Raw genomic sequence first — 22,729 nt, forward strand, 5'->3', positions numbered from 1 at the left:
TTGTTGTTATTCCTCAGCTATTTACACTCTCATAATTTTCCAACTTTGTTTATCTATTTATTATATTATTGTGAGGCTCATAACTACTGGTAAAATTTCCATATTGTGAATTGATTGAAGCACTGAAATACTCAAAAATGCCCTTGAATTTATTGTTCAAAGTTCAGGCTCTTGCATCTGTGCACTTGTGTACTTTTATCAAGTGCCATTTTTTCAATGCCCAAAATAGCAAGTGCAAACAGGGCGTTTCTTTTGTTGGATACTCATCAGTCTGGTCTTCAGATAGAACTTTGTTATCATTGAACTTTACTCGCGAGGGTGTGTCTGTGTTGTCACTCCGCATTTTAGAAAATGTTTCAACTATCGATCCAGAAACAAAGAATGATACTCGTGTTTGGGCACTTTGGCATGACCAAATCCATTACCAAAACAATCACTAAGTTTTGCCTATGTTGAACCCAGTTGAATTCTGCTCCAACCGACTCCACCAAGGTCCTCAGAGATTCCAAGGCAACAGCATTCAGTGTAAATAATACAAGAACTTGGAAGCAGTTCAAAACAGAGGTTGTAGTTTTTGTTTCCATGTTTTGTTCTTGGAGGTGAGACGGCGACACGTTGGCCCCAGCGGTGTAACACTAGAGTTGTGACTACACGGACATCTGACTACTCCATTTACTGAGCCCATTATTTGCCATCAATGATGGGCGGTCTGTGACGGCAACACTCTGCTCTCCGGCAACACAACACAGCACCCGGCAGATATTCATCAGAGACGACTGTTTAGTTAGGGTCCTATCATCACTAAAAAACAAGAACCAGGTGAAAACAAAACAGGTTAACAATTAAACCTTGTGTTGGGGTTTCACACCTCTGTGTGACAAGACCAGGCACCCACTTGAATTGGATTCACAACTATTTGTAACTTAAACTTCACAATCGAAGCTGCACCAAAACGTGGAACAATATTTGGTTGTTGCTGAGAAACAGCCTGTAAAAGATTAATGTAGGTGACAGACGTGGGTTTGCATAAACTATCCTATGTTTGCATATCCTGGTGCACAGGGAAATGAAGACAAACTCCAAACCTATTAACCTTCATCCACTTTTACATATGTTTGTGATAAACTAGGCCATGCACTAACAGACAAATACTTCATTAGGGTTGCAGCTTCTGTAGGTGTTTGCATTTAATACTTTTTTCACTCTAAATCTGTAATTGATTCTGTTTCGTTGCACGTGTCTCTTTCAAACCTGACATTTATAAATTATTTACCTCACTCTCTCTGGCAATAACTGCACAACTTCTAGACAAAGTACAGTAATGGCATCTCATAAACTGGTCAGTCATCTTTGTATTAATGCAGCCACCTGAAAATCAAACTCCTCTTCCTCATTCTGGATCAGTGATTTACAGCTATTAGAAAACACTTTTAAAAGCTGCAATATTACTGAGATTGCTGTAAAGCTAGTCAAAATGTCATTGGCAAATAGGCTTTCAGAAAATATCTTGAAAATATTTTGGATTTTATGTTTAAGTTAATCGCAAAAATAGTGTATCATTACTAATTATTATAATAATCATAATATAATAATAATGCTACAGATAAATAAAATAATAATTTAAAAAATAGGTCTTAAAAGCACCTTTAGGCTAAAAAGAGCCTGCAGTTGGTCGGTATTTTTAAATTTGATGAATAATTTAGTCTTCATTCATCACAACTTCCCAATTAAAATGTTGATGTTGAATGTTTAAGCTGACTCAAAGCAAATATTTAGACATTAAAATACTGCCCCAGATACACGTTCGCTACATTTTTGAGATATGAATGATACACAGGGATTAAAGTTTATCAAATAAATAAAACTGTTTTATTGCCAGAGCTTTGAACAGAACACACCCATTCACAGAGTCCAAACACTTTGGTGCCTACAATGTGTAGACGCAGGGGTCACACTTCCACACAAAAATCCCTGGTATCCTTCAGATAACTTGAAACATTCTTTACACGCGGGACGTAATTGTGAAGGCAGCTGGATGACGCAGCAGCAGTGGGAGTAATGCTTTAACCATGCTTCCATCTGATGATCATGGACTCTGTTTTGAAATGTTCTTTCCATTTTGGAATGGAATTTAAGTAAATATATAACAGCTTAACATTCAGTACTGTCACCAGTCCCTTCTCCCAGAGAGAAAAATACGTCACACACCATGAGCTACTTCTTACCGCCTACACATAATCTGTTTTTATGAACCATATGAATTGGCTCTTTGGCTCATTAAGAGCAATAACCTTGAGCTTATGTAAAGCAGCGTCTGTGTTTTCACTGAGTGAACCATTATTCACTTAGAGGAACAGAGTTGAATAAAAACGTCGACGCTCTCCCATGTGCAGAGGCTGTGTGCGTAGGTGTGAGTCGGAATATAACATGTAACACTGACCTGGGCAGAAACACGCTCTCCACCACGTAAAAGTCTTGCATAAGAACGTCTCTGTCGGGCTTGGACGTGAGGTTCCCCACTGTGTAGCCGATGCCCAGTTGAATAGAACCCTTCAAGGCTGATGATGGCGTCTGTAGCAGGTCACAGAAACAGAATGTACAGTCATGATTTTTTAGCCATCCATGCAAGATTATTTTTTTTAATTCAAAAGCAGTTATATCCTAGAATAAACAATGGACCTCATCTCTGTTTTTGTCACTGGAATGGGTCAAAACCATGCGCAGCCCAGTCCATGTTGGGAATGGCTTCCAGCTCCACAGAATAATCAAAGGTATTTCAGGGGTCTTGTTCATGAGTGACGGAGGTATGGTCCGCGAGATCCACAATCAGCTCTGCACAGCGTTTTCTTCATAAGCACTGAGTATCAAAAAACAGCTTGGCGTGATGGCAAAGCTGTTTATCAAAGTTCCCAACCACAAAAGTGGTGGCAAGGTTTCGATGGAGGTCAACAAAACAGTGATCAGAGAAACAAAACACGTTTCCTCTGAGGATGTTGTTGACTCACACTTAAAGATAGCGAGAGAAGCTCGAGAGTGGAAGTGCCAGCTGAGATGTGTCTAGACAGGATGCAACCTAAATGTTTTGCTTATGTGTGGCACTGGAACATCAACAATATCAAAGCTTGCTCCACAGATATTGGGCAAAGTGAAAATAGTAAACTAAAAATAAACCAGTAGGTGTTAATGTTTCAGAAACACACCACTGTATGGACAAAGACGTGGAGAATCACCTTCAGAAGAGCCTCGAAACAGTGGCTTTTAAAGCAGCAGACCCCAGAGAAATAGCATTTGAAGTTAATTATGTGCAAAACTCGACTGATCTCTGGCAGCCAGCCTGGACCAGGTCAGCACATCAAGTACCATAGAAGGACATTTATAGGGACTAATGTGACTCATCAGCTCACAAGTAAAAGACCTTTCTTGGTAATAAACATCTGCATTCTAGAAGTACAGTTATGAAGAATACTCCAAAGCCAAGGGATATAAACACAACAGTCTTTCACCTTCTTGTAGGTTTTCTCTCTGCTGGTATTCCGAAGCCCTCCCATTCCATTTTCTGTGGTGGTGGACATCTAAAAAAGACATTTATGAATGAAGAATAGTTGAGGAATTATCAGGAAGAGGATGTTTTTAGAAAGTATATATATATATATATTTACCTTGTTGAATGAAGGTCCCAACAATCGCTGATCAGGGCAACATCTCTTGCTTGTTAGAAATAAGGAACATCAGTCTGAAAACAAGAGCATGTAAACGATCACAGCAAGCAGAGGACCGAGTTCCTTTAGTCTATGCTGAACGTGGTATCTGTACCTAACTCTTGTTTTCGAGGGTAAGAGGAACTTGTCATGTCTTGGACACGGTCTGTCTGTCACCGCTTCTCAAGCATAAAACTATCCTCCTCCTTGCATCACCACATCATTGCATTTGTCTTCCACATTCCTCCGAACTTGCATAAGTGTTGGTCAATTAACTTGCAGTAAAGACACAGACAGCGCTGTGACGCTGATCATTGCGAGCAGATGTTGCTCATATTACAGCGACACAAAAAATAATAATTGAATTAAAAGCATAAATTTACCACACTTTACCACACATGGCGGCATGGTGGAACAGATCACTTCTTTCACCTGGCATTGATTTAACAGGAATTCTTCTTACAGTAAACTGTAAAACATTCCACAACACACACTTGTGTGGTGACATTTATCGATTGTCAATTCTACTCTACTACACTACAAAAATACACCAAGTTCATTTAGGTAAGCGTTTGAACTAAACAAAGCTATATATCAAATGACAACTCAACTAATGATTAAATTACAAATTAAATTATGATTGGTCATAATTTATGAGAAGAGTTATACAATGGAAATATTTCCATGACGATATGCTTTAAAATACTGCTGACATTTCCGGATTATTTGTTGACAGTTTTATCGTTGCTAATTGGGAAAACAACTATTGCAAAACAAAATGGTCCAGATTTGGTTTTTAGGCCTTGACTTTGATACTTGCCATAAATGAATGAATGAATGAATATTTCAATCCCACATCAATCATACATAAAAAAACCAAATCTTTCATGATCAACCCTATCTGAGGGATCAAAAAGGACCAAAGAGAAGAACAGCTCTTATAATGTCTCCCCCTTTTTTGTATTTTCTTTCCCCAGACAGGTTTAGGTGTCTCTTTCAAGTACCACAGACCTGTAACTAAACCCAAGTGTAGCTTGACATTAACATTACAATTGATCATTAATCTTAATCTTTTTGACCATGTTCTCACACTTCCTTGACCATTGTTTTATGAGTAGGTTTCTGAAGTCATAAATATTGATTGACTTTGTTCAAGACAGATAGTTTCAGCACTATTTATAACCTTGCTACGCCAAATATGACTAAAGGTTTTGCTAATAAATACGGCGCACCACAAATGTTTTGACACTTTTTTGCTTGTGTTAATCGTGAAGTGTACACAGTCGCTTGCAGTCACGTCACATGTTGTCTCAGCCTTGTTCACAACCAACAACAGCACTCTTCAGCTAAAATCTATTCAATACAAGTAATATTAGGATGATACTTCTGTAGGGTTCACTGCTTATCAACAGAGATTTATTATCCTCAGATAAAAACTTACCAGGAAGAATGATGCTCAACTACACTTTTTATCAGTGCCACCCCACTGTTGCCATTTACATAGACTCAACATGACTCCTCTCAACTCCTCCAATGTGTGATTTGTTTTGTAGCAATGTTTTATTGATCTTTTCAATCTTAAATCTCCCATTTATTTTTGGCACAAAATATGGTAATCATCTTATTAATGATGATAGCATTCATCTGACAATCATGTATATCACCATCACATTTCTAATCTCAGACACCCTAGTCTTTCCACATGAGCTCTGTCAACTGCTCAAGAACCAGCGCTCTCAATAATTTAAGAGCTCAGTTTGGCAAATCAATCAACAATGTATAATGTTTTCTCATCATGAAGAAAAATAAGACTAAAACAATAACTTGACTTACATAAATGTAAATAACATTTTAACCCCATTTCCATTCAATACAAAGGATGGTTAAATCTTGCTGAAGGGGCATGTTTTTATCTTCTTCACATTGTACTTTCTCATCTGCAGAATGATTGACTGGGAGAAAGTAAACGTAACTAGACTTCTGAATCACAATATATACTGTATATACAGACACACATTCACCCAGCTCTTTAAGTGCAGTCTGAATCATACTTTGCCCACAACAGTGTTGCTTAGCCACATGATCCATTCGTGTTATCTGCAAGCTCGGGACCAGAGGAATGTTAATAAGTCTGCAGGCCTGTTTGGCCCTGTGCTGTCAGTGTTAACAGAGATTATGCTGAAGCACCTCGGCCCCCTCTCTCTCTCTCTCCTCTCATTCACCTGACCCTCCACCCATCGATGCACCAACAGACCATTTCCAGAAGCATCCATGAAGAGGCCCACAGCTGCAGAGAACAGCAGCAATGCTTTTGTTCAGCTCCCAACAACACAGCGGTCGCCTGGTCGATGGATGGAGGGACACAAGGCTGAAAAGGGATATGTGGACAATCCTTGAGAATTTGTTGGTGCCATTGGTCTTCCAGAGACACGTAAAACACTCAGAGAGTGCAAATCTTCACCAATAAAGCATCCTTTACAGAACAAAAACTCAATTCAAACCTAAGCCACAGCCGAAGCCTAACCCCTAGACCACCTGGGAGTATGGAGTGTGTATCATGTGTACTGATATCTTCATTGATGGCTAAAAAATTAGGCAGCGCACTCCCGAAATTGAATCGTGTTCCTTGTCCCATCTCACATATTTCTTGAAAATTTCATCCAAATCTGTCCGTAACTTTTCAAGTTATTTTGAACACAGACAGACAAACCAACAATGTCGAAAGAATTAAAACCAAATGTGAATTTGTCTGGGAAATTAAATTACAGTCACTCAAATGACCAGTTATTTCAGTATCGATTACACAGAAGCTAGTTATATTTTGCACTAATGTACAAATCAAGAGATCATTTACTCGGGTAACTCATGATAGTTAACTAACATCCAACTAGCTCAACAAGAAATGAGAAGAAAAAGTGAAACCAAACAGTCGTCTCCTCCACAAGTTACAAGAAACAGAGTTACGACAAGTCGTGTGTGCAAAAACCCCCCACAGCCATTTGTTTCTAACATAATGTCACAGAATCCTGTTTGAAAACCTCCACAACCGCTTCAAATGTGAAAACACGAATATGAAAGGGTTTTGGTACAGCTGACATGGCTCTGCAAGCTTTCTGGCATGTATTCTGATTTCATCTTCAGGTCGACATCAGGTCTTGATGCAGATTTTCCGATTCATCTCACTGGTGACTTGACCTGCTGGTCTGTCACACTTCTGAGTGCAGATCAAACAGTGATGTTTTATCTCGAGCAAGGTTTCTGAGATACAGCCCGTGTCACCCAGGATGACAAGTCCAACTTTGTACTCAAAATCATAGCAGATCCGATATATATAGAGCTTGATACAGCATTAGACTATTGTGGAAGCAACAATGACACCATGACAGCTGGACAGTCAACAATGCAAGCATTCCCTTTTTGTCCTGTTTGGCTTCGGCCACCAGATACTATTAAATTACCGGCAGTTCAAAGACATAATGGGGAATCAATAGTGTAGCATAAAAGCCGGGTGAGGGGGAAGGGTCGCTTTCAAGACCTTCGCTGACCCCACTGGGATGATAGATGAGGGTAGATCCTGGATTCATTTGGATGCTATCAAGACACAGTCTGCGTCTTAAGAAGCTCTGGTGAGGATTAGCTTTATTAACTTTGCTGCTTTGATCCGAGAGACTACACACACTGTGTAGACGGAACACAATTTTGCATGCAATGTATTGGACGAAGAAAAACTGTTTATCAACAGGAGTGCCATAGTACTGCATTATTGTCAAATAGGAACAAAATGTATTTCCATCAGAGTATCAGGGTTCTACTTCATTCAGGTTGACCTCCAACTATGTGTGTTGACCTCAAGCTATAGAATGAGCAGAAGGTCCGCTGCATTGGATCATTTTTAGTTTACTCAAAAACACTTGCAAATGTTTGCTATACTCACTGCAAGTTGCATTCTAGGACACTAAGATGTTTGCATGTTGGAGCATTCGTCCAGTCGGAACTCAGTTTTACTTTTTATTAAGCCTTTTACAAAGGTTCTATCAAATCTGAATCATTATATGTGAAATAAGCATTTAAATTAGGTTGTGGGTAAATAATCCACAAGGCGAAGATGACACATTAGACAAAACAAGTGTAGTATCCACTACGATCAGAAATCATCATTCAGCTTCAGGCTTGTTCTGCTCATAATGCTAATTCTGTCTATTTTGACAAAGGGAACAATAAATAAATTCACACAAAACTCAAAATTATGTAATAAAGCCTACAGTTGTGGAACAGCATGGTTTCATGCTCTGTAAACAAATGTACGTCACACATTGTCTCTTGTGAGTGGTGACAAACTAAAGTTGTCAAACAAATGACAGGGGGTTTTCGGAGACCGATTTGTGCCCCACATTTCACCGCATCCTCTGGAGGTCTGTCAGTGTTTCATAATCCCAACTAGGGACAAGCTGAGCTGCCTCTTCTGCACTGCATTGCAGTGTTAGTGAGGAAATATAAACATATACCAACAGCCTTGCGAGATTTGAATACCTCGTTCTGACACCATATTTGAATAATTTTAACATACCACCACATCAGCCCCTACATAGGGCATGCGACTGAGACATGAACACGGGTTTTACCAGTGAATACATTTCACAACACATTAGTATTAAAAATGGCCTAACAAAAAAATAAAGTCTATATGATAATAATAAAGTCCAGGCACTAAATAAAGAGTTTTCACTTCACTTAGATACATTAAGAATAATATGGCTTTAATATTGAGTAACAACAAGAGACCAAATGATACAATGCAATGCACACAATTGCGTATTCTTGACGTTACATGTTAAATAAATTCTTATGTAGCTCTTCTTCACGCAAAGACTGCATGATAGGTTACTCAACACACCCTGACAAGACACTCTACAAGAGTATGACGCCACAAGTACATAAAGCAATGCAATGCGTTCTGTTGAATTTCAAACTACAAAGCTTGAAGAGGAGACTGACAACACATTGTGTAACACCGGATCAATTTTTCACAATCAGACAAATGCAAAGCCAAACACATTTTCCTTTTTTTCACCCCAGATGGCCTCACTTTCGATTGGTCAGCACAATTTGCAGTAAGAAATGGGGGACAAAGAGAACATTATGCAATGGATACATCAAAGACTAAAGTGACATTTGCGATTCCACTTTTTAAAACCACATTTTGACCACTTAAAATTCACATTCAACTCTATACCAGAGCCTACAACAATTGATGCCATTTGCTTTTTTATATACTATTAGCAACACTACAATGAGACGTCTTGACATGTTAGTCAAACCATGCACGTCATACGCCAAATAGTAACAGTGAGTAATTAAGATAGTCGGTGACAAGTCAACTTTCAAAACACTGCAGCCCTACTTTTGAAAATTTGGACAAAATGTATACAGCCTTTAACATAAGTGGAATTATTCACTGTGTGTTCCACTGACTGTGCCTCCATTATTCAACGCCTCGACTTCAAATGGTGGGGTCATGCTGCATTCATTGTAACCCTTCTCAAGGTATATTTTGACCTTCCCAGTTTAATGGCTAATAGTCAGCTCTCAAGAGCTCAAGAAGCATGACGTATCAGGCAACGACAGACATCCTTTGGACCAATTTAATTCATCAACAATTGCAAAAACAGACGTCAATGCCTGGCCCTAAAAGAGGACCTAGTCAAAAAGCAGCATCACGTTGACCACTGCTCCACACTGCAGTACAGTGATGGCAAAGACTCGATAAAGGCACGACCTTGTCATTAATCTCATCTGTTCTGAACACACAGCCGATTGGTGACATTTCACACCTGACCTTTAATTCAAGTTTCAGATAAAACAGTTTAACAACTGGGCATGTCAGCCTTTCACATGAGATGTTCCAATATCACTTGTTTAGAACAAGACAATACCTGCAATATGCGATTATTATCAGCATTGTCATGTGTTAGATATTGTATAGTCACAACAATGAATGAATGAGTAGCATTTGTAGTTAACTATGCTGCCAAGTGATGGATTACATCGCGGCTTCAAAAAGCAAGAAAACCTGAGAATCCCTGCATGAACAGATGCTCTGAAGTGTTTATTATTCACTGAGCGTCTCCTTCTAGTTCCACTCTGCACAAGAACCAGCAAGGGGTTTGCCCTGTGTCCTGGGAGTCACATGATCATCAACCCAGAAACAAGAGGTCCGACTACATGATCAGCCTCAAAGGAAATGCAGGTATTCACTTCAGTTACCTAAACAAACAAATATACACACTTACCACGTGCAAGAAAGAGCTATCACAGCAAAGTTTGACTCATTTAAAGTCCACATTGTAATGAAGTCCCTCATGAGAAAATAGGGCACCGTGTTTATTATATAGACCCATGGTGATGCTAAAACTCCTGTTATAAAAGTGATATGACACGACTTCAATCTCATAAATGTGTATATTTTTTCATCTATTGCCCCCATGAGCCGGCCTCTGCCTACCTCATTACCATGCTGGAAGACAGAGAAGGGGGAACCAAAACAAAAACAACAACAAACTCCACGACCACTAAATTATCTGAATTCTTGAGAGGTTGCCAATTCTCCTGTGAGCTAATTGGAAGACAGAAGAATTCAATTATAAAGAGGCAACACTGCAGGCCTTGTAAAATTCCCGCAGCAAATACTATCTGGGAGTTTATCTTTATGTTAGTGCCACTCAAACTTGGATCCAACACAAACTGAAAAGAAAAATGTATGTTAGGTTAATGTCAAGACAAGCGATAAGGCTGGGACTGATTGAACAGGTTTCTATATGACGTTCGTATGTATTTCCAAGTCAAATTTCATGTTACGCTTACTCCTGTGGGCACCTTATTTGAATGAAGGCTTGTTTTGTTTGGGTAAGAAACAACAAACACAACACCAAGATCCTTTGTGCTTAAAAAGGTAGAAGACCAAAACCAGTTTCTCAGAGTGAACAGCTTCCTAATAAAACCATCTACGATCTATTCCGTTCTATTAGAGATGGATGAAAGCACCGGCGACTCAAGCCAAATTCCGATGGGAAAATCATTTAGCAACAATAACAATCACCGAACGAAACACATTTTTGTGAGGCTGCCAAGTGTCACACAGCCAAGACTCTCACAGACATGACACTGACAACAATTTATGGAGTGTGGTTTATTTAACTTGGTAACAATATTTATTTATTGACATGAGAACCTAAGGTTCCATGGAAACAGAAAACTTTGACCTTGAGGTTAGTACAAAATCACAACAGCATTCTGACTATAAGATTGTTGATCGGCGATGAATGGTGGTCTTAGGCGAGTCCGATAACAGCTCTGTGGTTGCTTTTTTGTGGTTTAGCTTACTCTTTTCCCAATGAGCATAGGTGTGTTACCAACAGCAGTTATATTATATATATATATATATATATATATATATATATATATATTATAAATATTCCCCCCTTAACTGACAAAAATAATTATAAAAATACCAAGAAAATGTTGTGCATATTATAAAGAAATGCGTACTTTTGTAACTACTCACCTTCATATTCATTCAACTTAAGCAAGAATATATATATATATATATATATATATATATATATATATATATTCTTAAGCAAGAATATATATATATATATATATATATTCTTGCTTAAGTGCTTTTACCAGTGCCATTATGAAAAGTACTGTATTCTCCAGGAGGACACATATATGTCAAATATTGACATAGCCAGCTTAAAAGTGAGCAACCATGAGACCCTGCCAGTTGCAGGAGCTATCAGAAGAGCAAGGTATGTGCTGACAGGAGGGTAGCCTCGTCACTGAATGAGCACAATAAAAGCGATAACACAGGGAACAGCCAATGTCGTGCGCTGAAGTGTGAACTGAGGTGTGGAGACACAGGCTCACCTCTGACCTCCGGGTTTCAGAGTCTTCACGGTGTCACGAGAGACCTCATTGCAACCAAAATGTTTTAGTTTAAAACAATTCAATGTGTAGTTCAAGGTGTCCGCTATCACTTTACAAGTTAGAAAAGCTTCCATTATGCCCAGTGTCAGTATCACAAAACTAAACTAGAAAAGCAGCCATCCTGAACCAGACCATGAAGGTACTGAGACAGAACAATCCCAAACAACAGGTTCATTACATCTGCACCATTAGCAGATGATTTGAGTGATGCAGGCTGTTTGAGGACTTCCTGAGTTCTGGCAACATCTACTTTGACAGGCGTTCAAAGTTGTACAAGATTAACCAGTTTGAAGCTAATCATTAGTAGCACACCCTTTAAGCCACAGCGGCGACAAGTACTCATTAACTTCTACCAAACTGCTGTCATCACTGCCAATACACGAGAAATTGTAGAGTAAGTTTGCAACCACCACAAAATCATTTGAACCCTTCAAATCCAGGATGTATACGTATGCATTAGACCAAAAGTGTTGATACTTATTTGAGTAAGTGTGGTGAGACACTCTCTCTCTCTCGAGGGAAATAAAAACAAAGGGCTGTAACAAATGAAGCATTTTGAACAGCAGACTTGTCATTCAAGTTAGTAATTTCTCTGCTGGCAGTGTTAAGAGTTTCGATTTTCATAAATTCTTTGGCATTATAACAAAGGCAAAGCAAAGTCAATATCATTTTTAATCTCCTAGCCGGAGGACAAACAGATCCTCGCTAGACTTGTTATGAATACACTGCTATAACAAGGAAGCATTAATGCTGCAGCCACGCAGCTCCTCTGCAGTCTGCAGTAGCTGAGGAAATGCACCACTGAAATGTGGCTATTTGGAACAAACTACAGCAGACTGCTATTATAAAAGTAGGCACAAGAAAGGCTAGCGCAGGCTGGGAATTTGTTGAAGACAATCACAACCACGCCAAAGGTGAAATGGATTCTCTTTAGTCTCAATCATATCATGGTTAATATGAGCAATAAAACAGCTGCACACTGATGTTAAAATTCACAAAGATCTATATATTACATTACTATATATGTGAAATTGTCGCTATGTTGGCACAAGCCTACCCCTCATGATATCTTGTATAGATATATTGGAGGGGTGAACTTGAGGCAGTTTCAACCAGAGATTAAACCAAGCATCTTCTACATTTCATGAATTGTTTTTGCTGGATGACACGTGCAAGAAATGGCATCTCTGCTGGCAAAGGCTGCTGAAACTTGATTATTAATTGCTAAAACAATTAATGAACAATCAAACTCATAGAACACTTTAATTTAAAAGAAATTGAAACATACTATACACACAACCCACACATGAATACACTTCTATTAATAACCAGTAAGGAAAGATTAAAAGGGCAAAAGTCACAATGAAAAGCACCGGGGGAAATTAAAAATCCACAGTGGTGACCGGACCTGGGATCTGCAGCAGAAACCAAAGACAGACTCTCTCAAACTTCACAGAAAAAATACACACTGTCATCACATCAAAATATTGTTCGCCTTCATGTGTCAGAACCGTCCGAGGACATCCATTTAAACACACATCACCGTCCTAGCCATGGAATACCATGTGTGTTATCTGGATCACTAGACTAGGGCCATTATTATGTATTATGTTATTATATATAATATTTTTAAAACCAGAATTAAATCCAAGAATTTACATGAGACCAGGTTCATTCGTCCCGGCGTTATTGCTCATACAGCGAATACATTAAACAAGACTAATGGTATGCGAGTAGTGCTAGGCTGCGTTTTACAAACATAACATGGTCAAATAGATATTTACAATAGTCAGCCCACACGCTGCGAGTCCAGAAGTCTGATGCCAAATAGCCTGGAGAAAAAAAAGAAGCTGGGAACTACCGCTCAGTTTGCTGACTTATGCAACCGTCTTTAATGAGCTTCATATGCCTTTTATTTGGGTTCTACCACGGCTGTGTCCCATGGTACAGAGGACAGTCTGCTCTTTGACCCTGCATCACAAGACGGCATTAAAAACCCTGCAGTTGATAATTGACATGTTACCTTTTTCTCAGGAAACTAGAACAGCTGGACAAACAGGCTTGCAAAACAACCGCTGCTCCTTTTTGAAAGCCTTACAGTTTGCATGAGGAAATCGCTGTTGTAAACATGTAATAAGTGTGAAACTTGACAGGAGGAAGATACCTTTGTTTTGACATGATATGCTAACTGCAATGCGATGAATTAGCACAGATGGAAAACATTACATAACCACCTCGAGCCGTGTATCAGCACAGGAGGCCAGGTGCGCTTCCCAAAGATTTGCATGAGACACTTTCCCTTTCAAAACACTGCAGTGGTGAGTAAGAGCGGCCAGCTTACCAGTTTCACAGTCAAATCACAATGAATCACAAAGTTCACCAAGTACATTCAGGCTTTCATAATGTAGATACACATGGCTGAAACCCAACATGGTTTGCATGTTCTCATAATCTTCAGTGCCACCTGAATCATCGGTACACAACATTTGGTTAAGTCATTTCAGAACACTTCCCTCAAAACCAGCTAATTTAAACTATAAAGTTTTCCAGGTGATTCTTGACAATCAGAAAGCACGTGAACTCACATGCTCTCTCAATTACATGGAAATTACATCATACAGGTATATTATCAAGATGAACAGATCCATCCATTGAGTAACGCTTAAAAGTCTAGCAGGAATTGCATATTGAAAAAAAACTGAAGTAGATCACCACAACTAAACATACTCCAAATATGATGACACTGACGACTGAACTACATGATTTTAGCCATTTGTCAATGACATTTTGTATGTTGTTTAAAATAAAAATGCCACATTATCATTGCATTTACGACATTGAATTGTCAAAACATTGTATGTTACAAATAGGTTCATGATGCTAAACTGAAACATCTTCAACATCCTCTGTCTGGTATAAAACTTTCCAAGGCAGTAGTTTAATCCATGTAAAATCACCTACACAACATGAGCATTAGCTGGTTCCAAAATCAATTTATGAAGACAACGTACACCATTTTAAACAACTGGAGCGGCAGCAAATTCTGTTTTGAGCGTTGGACTGATTATTTTCCTGTGTCAAAACCTTCATAATCAGTTATGGTAGGTACTGGCCACTGCTAACACGCCACTAGAACAGCAAAATAAAAATTGGTTAGCAGCAAGTTACTGGTAAATAATAGCCATAAAATACGATACAGTTGCATTTTAATACATATTGTAAATATAACAGGTCATTAAACCCTAACAAGAAATAATTCCTCAACTTGGACAAAGAGAGAGACATTTTTTCTAGAAAAATGAACGACTGAAAAGACATATTTAACAGGAAAATATACCTAATAATGAGGAATTTTAACATACAACAACAATGAAATTAAAAGAGTTTGGGCTGAGGCGAACATATAGAACAGAGGGGATGAGGCTCTTGTGCAGATTACACAGCATACAACATAAACCTCGGTATTTTTAATCAGAATGTGTAATGTAGCTGAGCTGGTGTTGACGAGAAATGTCAATATTAAGCTAATTTCGACTCACCAGATTGAGGAGCTCTAATGAACCGTCGAAGAAGAAATCACTTTCCAGCAGCGATACACTTTCCGGATCAAACCACGTCCGGCGGACCAATAAATCTTGAAATAATATTGTGGAGACGGGTCCGGGGTTTGTTTTCCACGGCGGTCTGACTGTTAGTGAAGGGAAACACTCCTGCAGTCAGTAAGAGGTGTGTGCGTGTGCGTGTGTGTGTTCAGCCCAGCCTCTTCACTCTCCCAGAAACGCACACGCCGAAGAGAAGAGCTGCTCAACTGCGCCACCTACATGAGAAGGTAGACATATCATCCAGAATGCAGCACAACTTCCATTCTTTCAAAGATGGAGACTGACGCATGAACTGAAAAAAAAAGCCCTTGTTGGTGGTACTGCGGCTCACTCCCTCATTAAAAGAATTAAAGAAAAGTGTTTTTTAAGCGTACCGTTTTTTGTGAATTTCATTTTAGTCTTAATGCACAGCAGAGGTTTATTGAAAAACCTCAACAACCTGATAGATTATTTTGTGCAGCATCTATCTTAGATTTGATCAAGACAAATTCTGAAAGACAAGGTCAAAGTGACTCATAATATTGTAACTTTACGCTAAAGGACAACATCCACTGATAAATGTAAAATATCAGATTGTTAGGTCACTGAATAACGACAAGTGATATAATACCGATGAGAATAAGCTACAAAGTTAACAAACAGACATTTATGACATGGCAGAATATTTTAATAAATAGTTGTATAACTGCAAAGAAAAAGTCCAAAATTAAAAAAAATACATCCAGAGAAGAAAAGTCAAGCTGTATTTGTGGTACCAGCATTCAAAATTCCAGCCTAGTTGACGTGATTTAGATTATCATGAATAGTTTTGTCTGAGATTAACACATTAAATATTATAGCAAAAACAAAACAAAAAAGGCATGTTTCTAAAAAAAAAAAAAAAAGGGAAGTGTTCAGTCAGGATTAGCTACTGAAGGGTTTGATCAGGCCCAGGTCCATAGCTTTGACCAGACACGTGCGGGCTGCATCAATGGGTTGCTGCCGCTTTGGGTTGTCCGCAGCTTTTCCAATCACTGTGAGGATCTCCAAAAGCTCGCTCTCGATCAATCTCTTGGGCAGCTCTGGGTCATCTGAGTTGAGCATGTTGAACACAATCACAAGGCCACGGTGTTGGATATGTGGGTTGGCGTGGAGACACAACCTCTGCATGATCTCAAGCCACTGGCCCGTCTGTGCACAGAGAAGAATTCACAGTTAATGTATATAAACTCAGAGAGAGAGTTAACATCCTCTCGTACCACTTGTGTCATTTTGTGGCAGAGTTTCTTCTGAACAGCGGTCAGCATGGCCAGAGCTCCACTTGCAGCTATCTGCAGTTTGTCGTCATCCTCCCCGCAGAGCAGCACCAGCAGCTTCAACTTGTCATTGCCGTCTTCAAGGTAACGATCCTGAACCTGAAAAACCGAAAATCATTCAGCACCATCTCAGATTTATGAGGAACTTTTTCACGTTCTACTCGTACCTCTTTGCAGGAAACCAAGTTGCACATGCATTCGGTCGCAGCCTGTCGGATCTGGTCATGCTCCTCAAACATGTAGTTCTCAATCTCTGGCAGGGCTTTCTCCTTAATAATCTTCACTCTTTCAAATCAAAGAACATATTTAGACATGACTGGAGAGAGATGTGAGAAATCAGCTTCTACCTTAGCTTCTCACTGAAGCCAGCCAAGTTGGTGAGGCTTCTGAGAGCCTCATAATTCTGCAATCCATCTCTTTCCGTGTTCAGCAGGTTGACTAAGGGCCTCACCACTTCATACACCTGTTGGCGGGACAAAGATATGCATGAGCTGGAAGCAGTGTTTGGCGGCAACTGTTGAATTTCCCCACTGCTGAATGAATAAAGGATGTCTAATGTCTATGTCGCCACTCTTCTCTATCAACACTAGAGAGTATAAGAGAAAAATATCCTCCTAATATGATCCACTCTGATGTGCATCCACCAAATAACAGACTTTTTCATCGCGGCATTTCTTACCCGTTCACCAGGGAAAGCAATTTCTGGGTTAGAAATGGCAGCAATCCTCGCCAGAGCATGGCTGGCCTTCACCTTCCCAGCATCTGTCCCCTCCAGCGCCAGCGGGATCAAAGCCTGAGAGACAAAAACGTCAAGGGATGAAAAGCAGATCATACACATACGCTTTAAAATATGTAAATTTGGAGGTTCTCAGAGCACAGTTCACAGTCCTCACCTTTCCACCACCTTGGGCGACAATTGTACCACGGTCTTTAGGATCTTCTGACAGTGCCAGGAAAACCCTACACAAAATATAAATATAAAATATGAGAATTCTGCGACTTGAACTGACTTGAACCAATATGACCTGATTAAATATTCTCTCACCTTGCCAGCAGCTCCTTTGTCTGGTCAGTCAGGATGGAGCTGTCTGCTTTGACCATGACAGCCAGGGCTGAAATGACTCCGGCCTTCAGCAGCCTCTTCACTCTCTTCTCAATAAAGTCCTTCTTGTCCTGTTCATACATAAATCATGACAAGCACGCTCATACTTCTGTTCTCACTTGACAGCTGTGTCATTTAAAAGATACTTCCTTACCTTGGGGTGTTGCTCTGGCACATGCTGCTTCGAGAACTTGGCCAGTTGGACCAGTTCAGGGATCATTTCTTTCTTGTCATAGCTGTTGGTACAGTTCACCAGTGTGCATGCCACCGCATAAATGATGGTCTTGTCCGTTGACTGACAGAAGAATCATTCACAATAACATTTTTTACATTTTAACATTTGTGGACCAGTCATGAGCAGCAATGTGCTGGTACCTTTGACAGCTCAAACATGGCTTTCAGAGCCAACTCATCCTCAACAAAGTCGTCTTTCACGTCAGCGTCGTTGGTCAGATAAGCAAGACCCTCAATCGCCCATTTCCTTGTTTTTGCATCAATCTGCGGGTTGCACAGCCACCTGATAAAAGAATAAGAGTTTAATAACTGAATAGTAAGGTTGAATGGAGTAGAAAGCATTAGAAATATGAGGAGTTTGCATTTATTAAAGGAAAGCCATGTTTTATTAAGGCTTACTTTCTGCACTGCTTGGCCAGCTTCTCAGTGGAGCCTTCAGCGAACTGTCTCATGCTATAATCGTCACCTCCAGCCGATCCCAGTTTGCACAGACCCTGAGAGCAACGTCAGAAAGTTAACCACAAAATTCAGTGGCAGTGTTAAATTATGATGTGTGGAAGTGCTTTGACAGGAACACTCACCACTAGGGCTCGGATTTTGATCCTCTGGTTTTGGGTCTTCTTGTAGATGTCCTTCAGCAGCGAGACTCCATTGGTGATGATGAAGCTGGCTCGGCTCATCTTGGTGGAGGAGTGAATGAGGGCCTCCACGGCCACCATCTGGTCCACCTCCCGTTCAGAACCGCACAGCGCCACCATCATCTCCATGATACCTTGATGTCCAACAAGAGCGTTGCCCACGTCGAATGGACCCTGAAGCAGTCCAGAGATGACGTTGATGGCGTGGATAGTCTTGTCCATGTTGTTAGGGTCAATTTTGGATCTAAAGGGAAGTGAAAGGAACATCTATTGACTTGCACTTGTTGTGTTAAGAGACAACCTGATTTTACAATCCACTCACTTAATGTATTCATCGCAAACATCTCTGTAGTTGTTTCTCTCTGGGTCACATTTGAGGTCGTCATAAAGCCTGTTGAGGAGCACGCTTGCAATCAACTGTGTGTTCTCTGTCAGAGGAAGCTGGTCGGGCAGCTCGGGAACCTGGCCACAGATCTTCAGGATCTTCTTCAAACCTGTACAAGCAAAGGTTATCATCAAGCTCCATGTACAAATAAATCACATGCTGGTCTCTCTCTCACCATGATCAATAGTGAAGAGGGTGGTGGAGTTGTCCTCCTTCTTATTTTTGCGCGGTACATTCTTGCTCAGCAGGTTCAAGGCTTGGTCTCTGCCATGACCGGACACTTTCTTACTGCCAAGCATCTCCAGCAGAGAGAGAAGAATCGTCTTCAAGTCTTTGGATGCATCTGTGGAGCAGCAGTCGTGAGTCACTGAAGAACTGAAACAGCTGGTGAAGATGCTCAGAACAGAGGATGGCTTACCTAAGACCAAGGCCTCTTCCTTGCCATAGTTCCTCTTATCTGCCCCAGTGAGGGAGTCGTTGATGCACTGGAAGAGGTTGCAGGTCGCCAAGGCTATCTCTTCATTGTCAATGGCCATGATGCTGCATAACTTATCAGTTCCCACCATGTTAATGATAGCCATTGCCTGTGGAACCAGTAATATATTAGATATGTACGATATATTAGAAAATTGAAAAACAACTGGAGGGACAGTGGCTTGTCTCCATTCCTACCCGGGCTTTATGTCCCGTGCACATGCCAGACAAAGTTCGAATAGCCGCCAGGATCATCTCAGGTTTGCCCGTTTCTATCATGTTGAGCAGGAGCTGAACACCATTATTCTGGAATATTCTCTCTGCGCCTGCATCTTCTCTGGACAGCACAATCAGGTTGTTGGCAGCCTGGATTTAAGGGGATAAATCTTTCAAATCTGTTCACAATTCGGAAAAGCTAAAATAAACTTCTGTTTGAGATGGAAAACATACACACCTTTTCCATCTTCTCTTTGTCCATCTCTTCTCCGAGGAGAATGTCGAACATGTTCTGAACCCGCGAGTCGGTGGAGAATGTTGTCTTCAGCTGTGGTAGAAACAAAAAAGAAAACAAAGAAAAATATCAGTGGTCGCTCGGTCCTTGACTAATGGCTTTGAGATGGCTTTGTTCCAACCTTGGCCTGGATTTCAGCCCCCAGCCTACGAAGAGTCTCCTGGAAGGTCTTGTTCTTTGGTTCGACAGTTGCACATCTCTGTACATCCTTAAAGGCCATGTCCAGTTTTCCAAGCTTCTCAAGGGCTTGGCAGCGTCTGTAGAGGGCTTTAATGTCCGCGGCATCCACGTCAATCGCTACAGAAGGAAGCCACAGAGGCTTTTATTATTTTTGGTAACACTTCGATATATATATATATATATATATATATATATATATATATATATATATATATATATATATATATATATATATATATAGCTAGACACTTTTGATTCTATAGCATTCATAAATTTACATTTATGGAAAGACATTGTGATAACGGAGGTCAGAAGACATAAAGGAGGGAGGAGAAATATGGAAATGGAAGTCTAACTAAAGGCTATATTATTTATGAACCGCATTAATCTCATTTAGGCAAAGAAAGTCTGTCACAATGACGTCAATGGACATATCGTAATTCATGAATATTAATTTAGATATCAATAAAAATTATATGGTTTATCACAATTAATTGAAATATTTTAAAGGAAACGTTTTTTTAAATACATAACAATAAATATACACTTTATTTTAATTAAACCGTTTGAGATATATTGAATTACCTTTTGATGCATCTGAAGCAGCACCAGTGTAATTCTCCTATAAAACAAAACATATAACATCAGTCAGCATTGTAGAAACGTGTTATATTGTATCTTTTAAAGGCAGATTTAACCTGCTCACCTTTTTTAAGAAGCACGCAGATCTGTTTCTGTAGATAACAGCCAGCACCTTCTTGTCCTTGCACACCTTGATGGCATTTGTGTAGCACTCGAGGGCTTTATCAATATCGCCTGCCTGGAAGAATTTGTTTCCCTCGTCTTTCAACTGCACTGGGTCTCCCATCTGAAACATTCAAACTATCTGTTAGATTACCACAGTATTTTTCACTGTGAAACATTTTTTAATGATGAGTTTTAGCAACTATGTCTCAATATATTGCCATGTGAAACAGTCTAAGTGAAAAGGTCATTAAGGGTTCATTCATTTAAAATAAATCTCAATAATATCAAACAATCCAGCTGGTTCACAGATATTGCCTGCCGATGCCAAATAAAGCTGATATTTTCAAAATTTGCAACAGAAATGTTCTCACCATTGTGTGCTGCTGATCGAGTTGTTTCAAGCAAATGGTCGTGCACATGCTATCTAACTTTAAATGGCCTCCCCTCAGCCCTTATTTGGTCATAGCCTCTGACCATAGACAGCAAACAAATGTTTCTCTCCTTGTGGACAGAGCCAGATAGTTGCAATCTATATTCCTTTGTCTCTTTATCCTAAAATGCAACAGGTCTGCACCAAAGTTCTGTCTTACCGTATATATTTGTGTCTTCTCTTCAGAAGCTGAACTGTCTCCTTGACTCTCTAAGACTTTAGGTTTTTATGTAATCTTGCCCCACCAGAGCAGCCATGCATATTTATAGTGGATCAGAGGCGGGACAGGGGTAAGGTGGACCACTTAGGACTAGCAGGGGGGTCCGGTGTACCTTGCTATGCTTTCAATGCTGTTTTTCAGCGTTGCCACTAACATGATAGTGTTTTTGTTGAGATTTTTTTTTAAGTTACTACTTTAAAAAAGCAATGGAATAAAAAAAATGCCTTAATTTGAAGCGGGGACCCCCGAGTTCATGATGGTCTGCTCCTGATAAGTGCTATTTAGGGACCTGACAGCTGAGAACTCACTAGCAAATGCTCGATGCCAAAGTGGCGGGAGGGGGTTTGAAAGTGTGTAATGGTGAGTGTGACAGGGGCCTGACAGCTGTAGGGACACAGAACAGTCTGGTAGCTTCTGGAAAGAGAATGATCTCGAGTGTGTGAATGCTGCAGACTTCAAAGGAAAAAAAAAACTAAGAAACCTTATTTAGATGTATTCTAATGGGTAGAAATGGATATATACATTTATATTCATTCGTTGCCTTCTTCTTCTCCCATTGATGTGGGACGTTTGAGCATGATCCTAGGGGTGAGAGGCACAGGACACCCTGGACAGGCCTGGAGTCCATCACAGGGCCAACAATCGTTCACACCAACATTTTTAAGTGGGATTTAAACTACATATTAGCTTGAATAATTCATGCAGATTACTTCAACTGTTTTAGAACTGCACAGGCCATCCCTTATCTTGAGCGCTACCTTCTTTGGATGGTTTGAATGAACTCCACCCCACTCATGATAAAGACAGGAAGTTAATTTCTTTACATACCTGCAAGAGGGTGCACCTCCTACAGAATGCGGCTATGCGAACTTTGTCTGCAGAATGAAAACAAAATCTGTAAAATGAAGATGACATGGCATTATGACAAGATTAGGACATGATTGGAACTAAACTAAATATAGTGAAGTATAAAAAGGTGAATATATTTGACCACATTTGCTCCTCTCTAAAACAGTGTTCCAGCTGTGATGTACACCTATATGGCTGAATTGTTCACTCCTCTGTCTGACCGCCATGAAGGAGACACTTTTTCCAGACCTTTGTGATGGTCTGGGTGATTCTTTCTTTGTCTTTCTTTATTACCTCGTATCTTTGATTGCTCATGTGTTTGCTTCAGCCTTTGATTACTTTTTTTTCTAGTCCCTTTGTTGGTGTTTGTCTTTC

General features: G+C 39.9%; 2 protein-coding genes across 6 annotated transcripts in view; both read right to left on the reverse strand.

The window, feature by feature from the left end:
- The window catches only part of pip5k1bb (phosphatidylinositol-4-phosphate 5-kinase, type I, beta b), a 28,702-nt gene extending 13,252 nt beyond the window's left edge, over window positions 1–15,450 (reverse strand). The window contains exons 1-4 of the mRNA XM_053871750.1: window positions 15,227–15,450; window positions 3,660–3,733; window positions 3,504–3,572; window positions 2,441–2,571 (exon numbers count right to left, since the gene is read on the reverse strand). Of these exons, the coding sequence (XP_053727725.1) occupies window positions 2,441–2,571; window positions 3,504–3,572 (200 nt within the window). The 5' untranslated portion in view covers window positions 3,660–3,733; window positions 15,227–15,450. The remainder of the gene's footprint in view (window positions 1–2,440; window positions 2,572–3,503; window positions 3,573–3,659; window positions 3,734–15,226) is intronic.
- Window positions 15,451–15,968: 518 nt separating this feature from the next.
- Window positions 15,969–22,584, reverse strand: unc45b (unc-45 myosin chaperone B). Of its 5 annotated transcripts, none has more exons than XM_053870136.1 (21): window positions 22,542–22,584; window positions 22,334–22,380; window positions 20,815–20,976; window positions 20,694–20,730; window positions 20,050–20,225; window positions 19,872–19,961; window positions 19,616–19,783; window positions 19,362–19,527; window positions 19,119–19,286; window positions 18,881–19,052; window positions 18,502–18,802; window positions 18,320–18,414; window positions 18,062–18,203; window positions 17,841–17,981; window positions 17,630–17,757; window positions 17,478–17,544; window positions 17,264–17,377; window positions 16,932–17,047; window positions 16,752–16,869; window positions 16,528–16,683; window positions 15,969–16,459 (listed from the first exon to the last, which is right to left on the reverse strand). In XM_053870136.1, exons 1-21 carry the CDS (start codon window positions 22,579–22,581, stop codon window positions 16,193–16,195), a joined length of 2,871 nt encoding a protein of 956 aa, XP_053726111.1. In that variant the 5' UTR covers window positions 22,582–22,584; the 3' UTR covers window positions 15,969–16,192. The 5 variants fall into 5 exon arrangements, with proteins under 5 accessions (XP_053726111.1, XP_053726113.1, XP_053726114.1 ...); XM_053870138.1 differs by having other exon boundaries at window positions 22,334–22,400; window positions 22,497–22,560; XM_053870139.1 differs by having other exon boundaries at window positions 22,334–22,400; window positions 22,542–22,557.
- Window positions 22,585–22,729: the final 145 nt, after the last annotated feature.

This window comes from Synchiropus splendidus, chromosome 7 (genome assembly GCF_027744825.2).
Source record: "Synchiropus splendidus isolate RoL2022-P1 chromosome 7, RoL_Sspl_1.0, whole genome shotgun sequence".
NCBI classification, from domain to species: domain Eukaryota; kingdom Metazoa; phylum Chordata; class Actinopteri; order Syngnathiformes; family Callionymidae; genus Synchiropus; species Synchiropus splendidus.